Here is a 15,234-nt window from a genome sequence, read left to right as displayed (position 1 = left end):
CCCTTACCCACTTCCCTTTAATAGTGGGTATCCAACTCTAAATCCAAGGTCGTGTTCTTCAGGCAATACTCAAGTAAAGAGTTCAATCACATTTCATGAGATCAACACCATCGTCGAGCAGGATCTCACACACATTTTAGTGTTCTTGAACTCATAACGAAGGTTGGAGCGTTCGATGTCTCATTTGACTACACAGGTACAACAACAGCACAGGTTTCATAGCTCACTGAAGACAGAAAGGTGCGCCCTCTATATACTCACGCTGTGGTTGGCGTTTTGGATGAATGACGTGCACGTCCATCGGTCGATGAATCATGGATGCCAGCACCTTCCTATCTTCCCCGGAGAACTTGTTGGCGCGCTCAATCCCCTTCTGTTCCCAATCAGTCCAGAACAAGTAATCGCCAAACTGCGTCAACGCAAAAATATGTGGCAGGTTTTGTGCAATTATGACGCGTTCATTTTTGCCTTCTAAGTCGGCCATCTTGATGTAATCTAATCTGGCGTCAGCCCAGAAGATGTGGTCTGTGATGTAATCGACTGTCAACGCATTGGGCCAGCCTAATGCTTGGTTGACAATGAAACGGCGGTCACCACCATCCATTCCCATCCGACCGATGTGGGCATTGTTGCCCCAGTCGGTGTAGAAGAGGTAACCGCGTAGGGGATGCACCGCCAAGGCACGAGGTTCCTGTAATCCAGTGTTCGCCAGCACTTTGCGGAACTTCCCGTCAAGATTGGACACCTCGATTGTATCTGTTGTCTTGTCACACCAGTATAGATTGCGGCCCAGCCAATCGAGGGCAATACCATCAGGGTTTCTCAGTGTGGTGGAGTGCAGGACCTGCAAGTGGTTTTGGAGACATTACAAACAGAATGCTGACTTACTTTGAGGTTTACAGACTCAAGGAGAAGCAAACATGCAAGCATTGCTCTCTAAAGATCACAGACAATCCACAGCACACACATCCTTGCAGTGGATGTCGTCTGTTCAAGATGAGGGTTGCACGTGACCTGGAGCAATACTCACCTCAGGTTTAGGCGCACACACATCCTTGCAGTGGATGTCGTCTGTTCAAGATGAGGGTTGCACGTGACCTGGAGCAATACTCACCTCAGGTTTAGGCGCACACACATCCTTGCAGTGGATGTCGTCTGTTCAAGATGAGGGTTGCACGTGACCTGGAGCAATACTCACCTCAGGTTTAGGCGCACACACATCCTTGCAGTGGATGTCGTCTGTTCAAGACGAAGGTTGAACGTGACCTGGAGCAATACTCACCTCAGGTTTAGGCGTGCACACATCCTTGCAGTGGATGTCGTCTGTTCAAGACGAAGGTTGAACGTGACCTGGAGCAATACTCACCTCAGGTTTAGGCGCACACACATCCTTGCAGTGGATGTCGTCTGTTCAAGACGAAGGTTGAACGTGACCTGGAGCAATACTCACCTCAGGTTTAGGCGTGCACACATCCTTGCAGTGGATGTCGTCTGTTCAAGACGAAGGTTGAACTTGACCTGGAGCAATACTCACCTCAGGTTTAGGCGTGCGGGATGCATTAGTCTGGAGCGATATCCGACTGATGTTACTCCCCATGCTCGTGACGTCTGACCAATATATCATCTGATCCGTCCAATCAAAATCCAATGCCACCGCATTACTTAACGCCTTCGTGACAAGCTGCATATCGCCCTCAAAGGTGATGTTACGGATGTAGTAACGGTTCGTTATCAACAGATAGGGGGCGATCTTTTCAACCTTGCATGAGCGTTTGTCAGCCTGGAGTTGGAATCCCTTGGCACATGAGCAACGGAAGCCGGTATGGAGCTGTCCGTGGTTGTGTGGTGAGCAATAGTGGGAGCACGGCAGGTTTTCCTGGCATTCATCGATGTCTGAGCATGTGGCGTTGTCCTTATTCAGCCTGTAGCCATGAGCGCACTCACATCGGTACCCAGCAATCAGATCCACACACTTGTATTCACATGGGTTTTGACGGCTGCCACTCGCACAAACGTTCATATCTGAAATCCAAATATTCATATTTAAACCGCGTTGACTTCAAAACTTACTCAAAGTCTAAGTCAAGCTGGATTGGCTCAGTGACTTCCATTCTGAACGGGTCTAAGTGAAGGAGAGGGAGTCTTCTGACATGAAGTGACGTGTGCTTGCCCTGGCATAGGAACCAACTACAAGGACCTCGAGGGTTTTACTTCTCACTTTGAAAGTCATGGCAACTGAAGTCAAGTGACTTGCCCTAGATCATTGCAGATGATGCCACCTCTGCTGTAATTGTTTAATCAGTAGACTTACGGCAATACTGTTCATCTGAGAAGTCTCCACAATCGTCCTTTCCATTGCAAACCAATGAATTGTTCAAACATTTTCCACTCTTGCACAAGAACTTCTTGTCGCAAACTTTGGGTGTGCAGAGTTCTCGCGTCTCGTCGCTGAGGTCTGTGCAGTCATAGCGGCCATCACATTTCTGCTTCAGCGGTATGCACTGGCCATTCTTGCACTGGTACTCTGTGGCAGCACTACCGTCAGACCCATCCTTGCACACCGGGTAATCTGTAAGATATTTGTATGATTCAAATACTTTCTCTTGTTCAACTTGTTACCTACGGGATCCCCCTCTACTGACATCAGAAGTCCTCACAACAGAAAGTCCCAATGTTATTTCTAATGAAACTTTACCAATAATAAGTGCTGTGAATAATGTGTCACGATGAAACGCTGACAATGGGAAGTGTGATGTTACCAAGGTAAATACTTTCCTCAAAAGTTTTTCCACTCACTTTAAAAACAAAGAAGAACTGATTCTTGGGCAATACTTACTACAGAATGGTCCTTCATCCGAGCTGTCGTTGCAGTCGTGATGATGGTCGCAGCGGAAATCAAACCACACACACTCTCCACTCATGCAGCGGAATTCCTTTGGCCCACATGTTCTGTCAACTGGAAGAGAGATCAGTAATGCTCAGTATACGAGTTTGTCTAGGCAGTATGGCGATCCCATCTCCTGCTTGGTGATGTTTCATCATGCACATCATCGACTCATTATTCTTAAACCATGAAGGCAATGGCTGGGAAAATAACCAAATACAAGTACTCCAGAAATAGTAGATTTTCACAGTGTCATTCTGGGTAAATTTGTCATTTTCTGGAATTTTCATACATACCACATTTTGCCCGTGTGACATTCTCGTCTTCACCCTTCCCACAATCCTTATTCCCGTCGCAGAGCCAGTCGTCAGGGATACAATGACCATCGTCACACGTGAAATAGGATGGCGGGCAGGTCTTAGAACCAGCTGAAAGTCAATAGAAATCATTCAGAGTTCCGTCAGTATAAGATGAGTCACGCAACGTAGTCAACTGTTCATTTTAACAAACAGATAACCAGTCTTCATTCAAACTGCTCACAAATATCATTTCAATATCATGTCAATATGTTCCATTGCTACAATCAATCTCAAGGATACTTGTCAGAATTCCATTTGAGTGGTTGAGTACTGCTGTATAATTGGTAAAGAATCTAAATATTTGATGAATAATTGAGCTTACGGCATGTATCCGGCTCATCACTGCCATCCAGACAGTCCTTCACTCCGTCACATTGCCACTCCTTGGGGATGCAGACGCTGGCATTGGCTGTTGTTCCGCACTTTATCTGATTCTCATCACACGTGAGGTCTGAGGAAATCAACAAAATAGTAACATTTACAATAGCAATCACTTTTGGTCGCATGAAATCCCAGACACCAGCAGACGACATGTCTCAACAGGTGAGAAATATTTGAAGAAAATTTCAGAGATCCTATCCTGGTAATATTTCTGAGAGGAGTTGCCGCACACCATCACGGAATATGACTCAAAACTCAACATACCACAATGCTTCTCATCTGATTTATCAGCACAGTCAGGACTCTTGTCACACTTCCACGACAACGGGATACAAGTATTTTTGTCGGACTCGCAGGCAAAGTTGCCTTCTCCACAGGTCTTGTTGGTCTGGGCTGTGGGAGGAAAATCTTATGATTAGTCAGGAAATTGAACGAGACCAGGTGAGTGATACAAAATCACCCCGAAAAAGTCCAATTTTCAAAACCTATAAACATGATCATTCATTTTAAACCTCTAAATCTGCACTCTCTAATGGTGCTGTCAGTGTTCTGATTTGGATAAACGCTTTATTTTGACTCGATCGGTGGCCTCAGTTTCCCCCAATGTAAACTCACCCGTTGGACAATTTTTCTCATCCGAATTATCCCAACAATCGTTCTCCCCATCGCAGAGCCACGCCGGACTGACACACGCTGTGGTCGTGTTACACTTCGTCAGTTTCAACGTCTCCTGGCCGTGGTATGTGAACGTGTTGCAGTCGACATTATCTGCAAGTAAATGTTAACTGTAAAATGGGAAATTTCAACCACAATCTCAGCAGACAACGACTACCACCATATTTTCTCAACAATCATGGTATTGGTGGCAAAAAATTTGAAGAAAAGTCGATCATTTTGACAATCTGAACCAAGTTCCTCCAATTATTTTGCCAAATATTTTGTCAGGTCAAGCAGATGTCACCGCCCAAGACCCCAAATGACACTGGGGCGTCTGGCCGAGTAATATAACGTACCACAATGGACCTCATCCTCGCCAGACTGGCAGTCAGGATGGTGATCACACACATGACTCCGCAGAATACAGTGCTTTGTCTTGTTATTGCATTGGAAGTAATCATCCGGACACGGGCAGACGGCCTCGTCACTGTTGTCACCGCAGTCGTCTATACGGTTGCAGTGTTTGAACCATTTCAGACATTTGTTGCTGCTGCTGCAGCGGAAGTAGTTGTCGGGGCAGGTGCGGTGGCCTGGAAACAATTCAAATATGAAATGCAGATTTTTCTGAACAAGTGTGAAGTATTCAAGGAATCACTTTGGAAAGATTCTTCCAAACATTCACCAGATATAACCTGGATGACGTCTGCAGAAAAGGAACTCAAAGTTCAGGTAGAAAACAGCCAACAGACACTACTGTAGTTGACTACCATGGTGGCAGCACCAAGTACATTCTGAGGAATTTGAATCTGTCATGTATCACAGCCCCTATTAGGACTCTGCCTTGCTGATGAAAAGCTGACCCAAGAAAGTTTTGTTAAACTTTGCCGAAGTGAAATGAAATCTACTTACGGCAGTAATCCACCTTCTCATCTCCACCATCAAGACAATGTCTGACGCCATCACACGTCTTCTCAATGTTTATACACGTTCCGTTACCACAGCGGTAGTCGTCCCATGCACACGCCTTCTTCATGCCTGGACAACTACCGTCCTTGGTACAGTTACAGATGACGTTGCCAAATTCGTCCACATTGCACGTTCCAGCGCATCCACCGTTGTTTCTATGACACGGGTTCAGGTTGCCTGAAATCATGTACTTCATGAATAACCTGCAGACTAATTCATCATCCTGGACATCAACCATTTGAATGCTGAAGAATTTAATGCTAAGGGGACAAACAATGACATGTGCAGCCAGGATCAATGATGACATCACACCATCAAATTCTCAATACGCAAATACAAATGTTCCCTAACTGATGTCAAGCCAAGGTCACACTGAATCATTCCTTGTTATTTTTAGAACTGAACATAATTGCAGCCACATGCTTGGTCTTTGAAAGGTACTCACAATTGTTAGTTTCCTCGGCAAAAGCAACAATACCCATCGGTTGTCTGTCGGTCTTCCGTAGCACCTTGGTCCCAGAGCCATCATATTTGTTGGCACGGACAGCAGCACGAGCTACCCAGTCTGTCCAGTAGAGGTAGTCACCGTGGAGGGCCATGCCAAAGATGTGCTGCGGCATGACTGAGATGATCACCTGGAATAAGGTGACAGTGAGGAGTTGTTGTGAGCACCGATGAGTTCAGCTGCGTTCACATGAACACCAATAACAGGCACATTGGGATGTGGCAGCATTCTTGTCGGGGAAATATCAACTCATAAAAGAGAGAAATGCAACACTTACAGTTCGGTTTGACCCATCAAAGTTACACCGCTCAATCTTATCCAGGCCAGCATCGGACCAGTAGAGTTTCTGGGCGCGATGGTCGATGACGAGGCCATTGGGTACGCGGATGTTGGTGGTGATGATCGCTTTGACGTCCCAGCCGCCCAGGTACGCCCTCTGGATGCTAGGCTTCTTCGGGTTCCAGTTGGTCCAGAATAAAAGGCTGGAAAAGATTGACACTCTTTACTTCCAAACCCCTATCTCTCATGCCAGGCACCACGTGAGAAGGCAGCTTGTAACCTACAGTTAACTAGCTGGCGACTTGCTGACTGGCCACATCAGAGAGAGGTGACCAGCAGGTCTTGAACCTTCAAACCTCCGTTCACGAGGCAGACACTTTAACCACTAGGCCATCGGGATGAATGACCTTCAGGCTGCAGAGGTCAATTAGCCTAACAGCCTTTAGCACATGGACCACAAATACCATTACCAAAGAGGTTAGCGACACAAGACCACAAATGTTGAGCTTCTCACACTTACGATTTACACGTATCTATGACAATAGAGCGCGGGTGATCATCAGCATCCAGCTGTACGACTGTCTCTCTGTGATATTTTTCCATGCCACCAACAGCCACACCGTTTGGTCCCGTTGCCATTGGACGCAGCCCGAAGCTGACACGATTGATGGAGGAGTTGGAATAACTTGTCCAGTAGAGCTCCTTGAAGGTGGGATTGTAGGCCAGACCCTCGGCCGAACCAACACCCGAGACGACAGTCTCAAATCCAGTCCCATTAGCAAACACCCGCTGGATATCGCCCCGTTTCAGGTCGCTAAAGAAGACAATCTTTGATTCGAAGTCGAACGCGAGCCCGATGACGTTAAACATGGATGTGGCATTTTGGATGGATTTGATTGGTGCATTCTTGTTGTCCGGATCCATGATGTTAATGCCGTCGATACTTGAGATGCTGGAGTATAGGATGAACTCACCATGATCTGAAATTCAAATTCAAATTTAAAAATCTTTGAACCATTTCACTAAGAATAATCAACAAATATCCAGAAAATTATTCATTTTTGACAAACAATTGAACCAACCTTCGCACGTGGTGCCATTGGCTGAAGCCTTCCCATGAGCACATGCACACTTCCTTTTCCCCTCACCGAGGTAGAAACACAAATCCTGGCAGCCGCCATTTTTAACAGAGCAGATGTTGGTCGTCTGCTGGCGATTTTTGTCAAAGATTTTCAAATCGTTGAGGATTTTCTTTGTGCTAAAGTCGTTGACCTTGATGAAGGTCATATTCGATGTTGTTGTGCCGTTCTTGAAGGTGCGCATGACACGTGACTTGAAAGTCTCCCTGTAAACAAGAAAGGAGATTGTGGTAACTACTGGTCGAGCATCAACTGCTTTCTCTGCCACTGTGTGCGCGAGACAATTTACAAACTGAATAGCTCTGGTAGAGTAGAGTGAATCTCTGCAACTTGCTCCTCAGTTTTATGAGTTGGAAAGCCACTATACATTTCATAATAGCATTCCCTATATCTGAAGACATAAAATAACTTGAACCTCTTCCTAAACATCATGTTTCAAAAACTCTTAAAGCTTAAGGCCAGGACCCAAACTCAACTCACATTTCTGTCCAATAAACATAATCCTCATAGACAGCGATGGCACTACAATACGTCAAATTCCGCAGAACTGTCACCCGTCCCTTTGCTACCATCCCGTCCAACTTGACCCTCTCAATCGTGTTACTCGCTCGGTCGCACCAGTACAAATAATCGCCGTCCGGCGCAAAGTCGAGGTAGATGCTTGATGGTTGGTAGATTGTTTCATTGACGAGGTCACGGCGGTTTGACCCATCAAGATTGGCGATTTCGATCCGGTTGCGGGTGCCGAAGTTGCTCCAGATCATCAAGCTGTAAAGAAGCAAGTGCTGACAATGTTTCCACACAGACCACAGCTACTGCCCTTCTAACACACAAGAGGTTGGATTCTATGACAAGCTCTGAATGTGCCTCAAGGTGTACCAGCATGAGTTTCAATGAAATATAACTCTTGGCTCTCCACACCATCTTTGGAACGAGACTGTGTACTACGTTTGACTCAGCAGGTTGACATCGGAGAGAAAGTGTAACCTGGTGTTGATCAAAACATCACAACGACAAGGAGATATGATACGACACAATGCTAGAAACCTGACTGATATGACTCCCAAAGAATCGAATCAGATTTTGTTCTTTCTTACCCTTTGGCAGGATGGACTACAATGGAGCTTGGCTTATCCGTGTCGTTGGACAGGACCACATAGCGATCTGAACCATTCAGGCGCGAAACCTCAATCGTGCCGAAACCCTGGTCCGTCCAGTACAGGTTACCTGCAGCCCAATCTACCGCCAGGCCCTCGACACCCATGAGTCCTCCACGCACGATGATCTCACGCTGCGTCAGGTCACGTTTGATTCTGGAGATCGTGGACGCCTTGTTGTTTACCCAGAAGATGTAGTCATCAGCTGAAAACAGACGATATAAACATCAGTATAGGAAGCAGACGACATCATGCTGATAATGTAAACAAGCAAAGAAAGCAGACGTTCACACAAGTTCATCAGAACTACTTTCTCTTCAAGTCTATCACTCAGTAGGGACTTCAGTTTATTTTGTGACGATCACATGATGTACATATTTGCATGGCAAGAAAGATAGCTTTGTAACCATGAACAAGGACACCCTCTAGGTGATGAATTAGTAACCTACCAGCATAGTAGTCGATGGCCACCACTTCAGATATCTGTGAGATCGGTGGGAGTGCTGCATGGTCAGGGAGCTTCAACGACCGTCCATGGATCGCAAAATTCGTCGAATACATCAGGAAAGAATGAAGACCAATGCAGCTCTTCATATCACTGGCGGAAAGGACGTATCCCAGGGTGCACCTGCAGACGCTCTCCGTCGCGCTCTTCGGCAGACAGAGCTGTGCGCAGCCTCCTTTGTTTTCATTGCATGTGTTATCACCTGAAAATTACAATACCATTCAACAGGTTGTGTTTTGATGAAGTTTAATGTAGCAGAGATCCCGAGTTGCTTCCCCTCTAAAGGATTTCAAAGCTAAGGGCTGCTAAGGTGAGAGTTTTTTAATACCTTGTATGATAATTGGTTTGCTGTACTTAGTGAGAGTATGACATACCTGTCCTAATGTCCGCATCGTACACTTTCAAACTATTCACATGCGCCGTGTTATTGCGTACGATCATAAGACTTGTCCCGTCCTTCTTCACCTTATAAATCATTCCGTTATGCAGCGTCCCGGCCGCGAAATAGATCCACTCCTTGTAGACTGTCATGGCCGTGATCACCATATCCACGGTGATGTTCGGTAGCAAGATGCTCTGTAATTTTGTCCCGTCCAGGTTACAGTAGTTGATGTGGTTGGTCAGCGCATCGACCCAGAACAGGAGGTCGTTGGTCGTGTCAACTGTCAAATCTGAAGGTGAAAAGCAATCATTCTGATTCGTGTCAAATCATTATGATCTTCACTTGACACCTATATAAAGAACACTTCCATAGCAACAAGATCAGACAAGTTCTAAGTGTGTTTTCAAATGAGCAACCCCTATGCAGCGCACTGACAGTGATGTTTGACTTACTTTGTGGCATCATGGCGGCTGTTGTAACCGTAAGGACGTCCATCTCACTCCCATCCATATTGCCTGAGTAAATGGTAGGTTTGGTCGACCCTGTGTCGGCGATGAAGAGTTTCCTGGAAGGTAAGTAGAATTGAAAGTCGTTAGGGATACAACAGGCAGCCATCGTACAAAGGGAAACGTGTCCTGATCTCAGGTTTGAAACCTGCTCTGACAAGAGACAAAGCTCAATTGAGCAACATCCAAGCCACAGTCAAATGGGCAGCTCTTTAATACCCAGAAAACCTGGCCAACTTTCCCATTAGGCCACTTTTCAATTGAAATCTCATGAGAGTATTTGACTGAAGACAGGAATCCTAGATGGTAACAGATATTTGACACTCACCCTTTTTGGGGATGGACAGCAAGAGATGTAGGTTTCTTCAGTTTCAAGGTGACTAAGTCGAGGTCGACTCTATAGGCGCCATCTAGTGTGGATACAGAAACCTTGCCGCCGTTGGCGTTATACGTTGAGAAGTACATATTCCCAGAGATCCAGTCGATGATGAAGCCTTCCGGATGTTGGATTTCTAGAAAAGATGGGAGGGAAAACTTATGAGCCAATGTACAAATCATCAGCTGCTATACTTCAAAGGACCTCTTTCTCAATTAGTGCCCCCAGGGGAAGATTAGAGAACTTATCCCAACTCATCCTATCTGCTTCTGTTAGAAATGACATCTTGCCACATGACATACACTGCAGACGTGATGTCAGGATGGACAGATGCTTACCCTCTGAGCTGCAAGAGGTGCTACTCAGGAAAAGGGAAATCATAAGGAGTAGGATCCCCTGACAACACACTTTTAGGGAAATAATGCACAGTACATGGTCAAATGTGAAAATCCTCTCATCAAAGGATAACTTTCCTCATATTGAAAGACTGAATAAAGGCTAGTCTTTACTAATTCTTGAAAATAGTCAGAAAACAACAGGCTTTCAGAGATGATCATGTGTATCAGTGTCATCTCTTGTTGGCACAAATGATTGCCCTAGGAGTCTCACTTCAGTCGAGTCTATACGTTGATGACTTTTTGCCCAGCCCGCATGATTATAGACACTAAAAGCACTACTGTTATTAATATTATGCGTCATAACAGCAAAAATGTCACAGGACCATTAGCATACAAAACATATCCTCTTGGGCAGATACAAAAAACAGCCCAAGCCATGCATAACAATCACCATCAATGTGTCATACTTGCATGAATTAGCATAAGTAGCAGATTAAAACCGGTTTGCTTCATATAGGACTGCATGCTTCCAACTGAAGTGTGTTTCCTGGTTAAATACTGCAGACAATAATTTGTCCATAAATTGCCTCGTACTTCATCCAAGCAAGAGATAATTAGCAGCCAAATGTTTAAAGCATAACTACCACAGTTTAGCAGTTCCCCCCTGAAATAGGAGCACATGCTGGTGGAGCAGCACGGGAGACAAAATAAATGAAATAGAGTGACCAAGCAAGATTCAAGGCGGAGAAATCCAGAGAAGTTTTCACCTTGGCAGCCAGCACAAGGTGGAGTGTTTCCCTCCAAACAGTTTGTTCAAGGTTTGCCTTGAAAATTGCTTCATTCACGCTACAACTCATGACGAAACCGTTCCAAAATTAACCCACTCACCGGAAACATTTCTAGCCACCAATGCTAAACAATGGAACAGTTACACAGGTTATGTACACAGAGTGTTAGTAGAGAAAGAATTTCAAGCAAAAAATTTCACTGAGCTAAAAATCGGGTGAGGTGGATGTACATGTACATGCATACCATTAAAGTTAGTTAGGTTTTCACCTGTTTGTGACCGAACTTCATCTCACAGCCAACCTTGTTCATGTTATAAGCCCAGGCCAATGATTAACCCTGCCACACATACCCAAGGGGTTAAATGGGCTGATTAAATAAATGGTCGTTTGAAAATTTGTTAGGCATTCTTTGCCCAAGCCCTGCATCCTCCGGGTTATGTTCTCACCACACCAAACTCAAATCAAACGCTTTTTACCAGGATGGAGCTCTTTCGTCCAGCGCAAGTATGTTCGCCTCTCTTTGAGGCATTCTGGGTAATTTTTCACCCCAACGCACGAATGGGGCGCTGTGAGGAAAACGGTTGTGTGATTGTTAGCAGAAGCTAGGCAAAACTAATCGCTAAGTTTGAGATGATTGCAGGTCCTAGCACTGATTTCGGTGGCAAGCAACCTCCAATGACCTCTCAAATCAAATGTCGCATGTGACCTTGGTTGCAGCAACAAAAAACTCTTGTTGCGAGCTGTTTTAGGATCCGTATAAGTAGTGGACATCAACCCCCCCTCCCCGTGTACCTGGGTAGACACTTTAATATGTGTATTTACAGGTATTTACAGAGTTCAGATGCTGAGCAGGAACAAGACAGGGTTTCAAGGATTTGGGGTTTCTGGCAGAATAGGAATTACTGCCAGAACACGGAAATTAAACAAATGTAAAAGCAGGTTTCAAGTGTCAACTTATGAAAAAGGTGGGAAAATGAAAAGAATAAAGCAAGAAAACCTCAATAGCAAAACACACAAATTTGAAAACACAAAACTGCAAAAACAAAAACAAATTCGAATCTGAATATTTTCACCCACCAGAATCTGTGACCGTCTCCATCCCACTCAGGTCAAGGTTCACACGATTTACAACATTCTTCTCTGAATCCGTCCAATAGATTTTGCCGCCATCTTTGGTGTCGTAATCAATGGCTGCCGGACGGCTGATGTGAGGTAGCGTTAGGGATGGGATGACGTTGTAGTCTGCGTCGATGAGGTCTACGCCACGAATCTCATTTGGTTTGGCGTAGAGCAGGAACTTGTCATTTTCTGGAACAAGACAACAATGATTCTTACAATTTTTGTCAAGAGGAAAGAAACAGCACTGAAGCCCACATCTCTGTCTCCCAACACAACAAAAGCAAAAGTCAAGGTCTGATATTCTCTGCACATGTTGGTTACAAATGCATTCTTATTTGATATTCATGACCACAGAAATGCTGGTCTTTCTGGAACTGTCGACTCTTCTGATACTTACTCTCACACGTTTTCTTGTCCGCCATCAGTTTCATCAGATGAGGACAAGCGCATCCTGCACGTGTTTTATGTGCCGTGTTTGCAAGACTCGGGTCCGAGTTGATCAGGCATAGATGGGAGCAACCTCCATTGTTGTGTTCACACGGATTTGGACAGTCTGGCTGGCGGGACGAGTGATAGACGTGCACATCGAACGGCTGAGTGATGGTACGATCGACAAACTTGACATCGGTGCCGTTCCATTTGTTAGCCTGCAACAAAGTTATAGATTTGCGGTTGGACGCCTCTGCCTGGCTGAAGTCAGAGTCACTGGGCCAATAAATCCACATGGAGTCTAACCGAAGTGGCAAGCAAAACACGGATCCTGCCTCGGAGGAGAAATATTCCTGGGAAATAACTTCCCTAAGTACAGAGTGAACCCTGAAGAAGATTGTGTCACTTTACTCTTCAAATGTTGTGGGAAAAAGATTCCAACACATCAGAAACAGTCACGCTTACCTTGATAAGTGAATTCGTCTTCCAATCGGTCCAGTAGACATGATTGCCAAAGGTCGTGATCGCGAATGGATGGAAGAGATGTGTGTGATCACGGAGGACGAGGCGATGGTCACCGCCCTCATAGTTCACCGTGTGGATGGAGTCAGACCTGCACATGAAGAAAAGTACCATGCCTTTGAGGAAGAGTATGGAGGATTCCCTCCAGAGACATCAAATCACACCTCTAAACATAAGTAGAGTTTTCTTCCAGTCAGATGATACACACTGTTGGAGAATCAACACAGAGTTGGCAACAATCACGTCCTTTTATCTAAAATTCACCTGATATTACGTCACCAATCATAAGCAGACATAACACAAACCTTGCATCAATCCAATAGAGGCGGACATTCTCATAATCCAACGTCATCCCATTGGGCCACCCTGCACCGTGCAAGGGACGGATGTCAACAATGGTCTTCCTGCCTTCGCCGCTCATTGAAACACGCTCGATCCTCGGTCGGGCAGAGTGCCAGTCGCTCCAAAACAACAGGCTGAAATCAAGAGAAATCAACAATTAACATCCAATTTGCTCTTGAGAAAACACACCATCTCAATCCGCCCGAACTTTTTCGGGTAGTTTCTTGGTGACAGAGAACACTAGAACTTCATCAAGAGTTGAGTAACTCACCCCCATCTTGGGTCCAGCACGATCGCCCTCGGACTCTCCATATTGCCAGCAACAAGGGTCGTCCGCATCGAGCCATTCAGTCGTGCCACCTCAATCTGATCCAGGTGGCTCTCCACCCAGTAGATGTTGTCACCGATCCAATCGATTGCCAAGCCCTCCGCCGTAGCGAGGCCGACAGAGATGACTGGTTTGATGTTGTTCAGAGCTGGAAAGTCAAAGAAGTTGAGGATCATTTCAAACATTGATCAGCAGAACTTCAGGAATCATTAGCTTTTTATTCTTCATATGGACTTCACTCTTGATATGGACCAAGGGAACTGCTGAACTCATGGTCCTATATGTTCCAATCAACAGGACAGGAATACTTCATCATTGGCTTACTATTTGATATCATGGTCCCACTGGATATCTGATCATCCACGACGTCTGTCCAGAACAGCATCTGCTTCTTGTAGTGGAAGTCGAGGGCGATTGTATTCGGCAAGCCAGACACCAACGACACATACGCTCCGGTTTTAATGTCGAGGCGACGCATTTCATGACGATTGGAAAAGATGAGGAAGGGGTTTCTGCCATCTGGAAGATCGAAACAAAGATCAAATGAACGACAAGTGAGATTCATTGAGACTACAGCACATGGAATGGAAGGTAATCCTAACTCTAACACAACAACATTGCTTTGGCCATGAGCACAGACTGAGGACTACACCTGACGAAGTCTACACACAATCTGCTTTGCCTTTTGCCTTGTTCTACCCCACATGACTGCCCCAAATTCCCCATCCAATGTAATTGAGTGACCAGGGTACCTACCGTTAGATTTACAGGTGAAGCCATCAGCTTCCATACTATAACCTTCGTTGCACGTGCAGTAGACTCTGCTCCCTCTCAGTGCCTGGCATCCCTGGCTACAGATGCCCCAGCCACACCCTACCTCTGGAAAGATAAGAAAAGATCTTCATTAGGCCTAAAGCTTTGAGTCATCTCCCACAAAAACTGTACTAGTACTGCACTCGGTGTTATATGATACACCTTAAATGTTCGGGATACTTACTAATGCAATTCCGATCATCGACATCCAGGGCCATTCCTGGCGGACACGAGCACGACAGACCCTGAGGCGTGTTATGACACGTGTGGCTACAAGGACTGCTCAGATCGCACAGCTTCTTGCTGCAGAAGAGGCCTTCGTCTGCTCCGTGGTCACAGTCAGGACGGTTGTCGCAAACTTTGGTCAAGTTGACGCAGCGTGGAGATCCTCCGATACAGTCATACTCCCCGGGCCTACAGACGGAGGGGACTGAAAAATAAGATGGATTTCATTTGATT

The 15,234-nt window shown here is 45.5% G+C and overlaps 1 protein-coding gene across 5 annotated transcripts in view; it reads right to left on the bottom strand.

The window, feature by feature from the left end:
* LOC135499498 (prolow-density lipoprotein receptor-related protein 1-like) overlaps positions 1-15,234 on the bottom strand; it is a 65,334-nt gene that overhangs the window by 16,394 nt on the left and 33,706 nt on the right. For 4 of the 5 annotated variants that reach the window (XM_064790273.1, XM_064790275.1, XM_064790277.1 and 1 more), the window contains 29 exons: positions 14,960-15,205; positions 14,719-14,841; positions 14,287-14,481; positions 13,906-14,110; positions 13,598-13,768; positions 13,236-13,383; positions 12,739-12,988; positions 12,300-12,530; positions 11,323-11,346; positions 10,049-10,232; positions 9,667-9,779; positions 9,207-9,503; positions 8,777-9,034; positions 8,268-8,532; positions 7,651-7,938; positions 7,114-7,376; positions 6,552-7,011; positions 6,030-6,234; positions 5,693-5,882; positions 5,191-5,424; positions 4,638-4,871; positions 4,240-4,392; positions 3,889-4,017; positions 3,566-3,694; positions 3,181-3,312; positions 2,837-2,956; positions 2,312-2,569; positions 1,535-2,022; positions 262-844 (listed from right to left, as the gene is read on the bottom strand). In XM_064790273.1, coding sequence (XP_064646343.1) covers positions 262-844; positions 1,535-2,022; positions 2,312-2,569; positions 2,837-2,956; positions 3,181-3,312; positions 3,566-3,694; positions 3,889-4,017; positions 4,240-4,392; positions 4,638-4,871; positions 5,191-5,424; positions 5,693-5,882; positions 6,030-6,234; positions 6,552-7,011; positions 7,114-7,376; positions 7,651-7,938; positions 8,268-8,532; positions 8,777-9,034; positions 9,207-9,503; positions 9,667-9,779; positions 10,049-10,232; positions 11,323-11,346; positions 12,300-12,530; positions 12,739-12,988; positions 13,236-13,383; positions 13,598-13,768; positions 13,906-14,110; positions 14,287-14,481; positions 14,719-14,841; positions 14,960-15,205 — 6,576 coding nt within the window. The remainder of the gene's footprint in view (positions 1-261; positions 845-1,534; positions 2,023-2,311; positions 2,570-2,836; positions 2,957-3,180; positions 3,313-3,565; positions 3,695-3,888; positions 4,018-4,239; positions 4,393-4,637; positions 4,872-5,190; positions 5,425-5,692; positions 5,883-6,029; positions 6,235-6,551; positions 7,012-7,113; positions 7,377-7,650; positions 7,939-8,267; positions 8,533-8,776; positions 9,035-9,206; positions 9,504-9,666; positions 9,780-10,048; positions 10,233-11,322; positions 11,347-12,299; positions 12,531-12,738; positions 12,989-13,235; positions 13,384-13,597; positions 13,769-13,905; positions 14,111-14,286; positions 14,482-14,718; positions 14,842-14,959; positions 15,206-15,234) is intronic. The other variant, XM_064790274.1, reaches the window with a different exon arrangement.

This window comes from Lineus longissimus, chromosome 15 (assembly GCF_910592395.1).
Source record: "Lineus longissimus chromosome 15, tnLinLong1.2, whole genome shotgun sequence".
NCBI lineage: Eukaryota > Metazoa > Nemertea > Pilidiophora > Heteronemertea > Lineidae > Lineus > Lineus longissimus.
The sequence above is the reverse complement of the archived record's forward strand: the minus strand, read 5'-3'. Positions and strand labels throughout refer to the sequence as shown.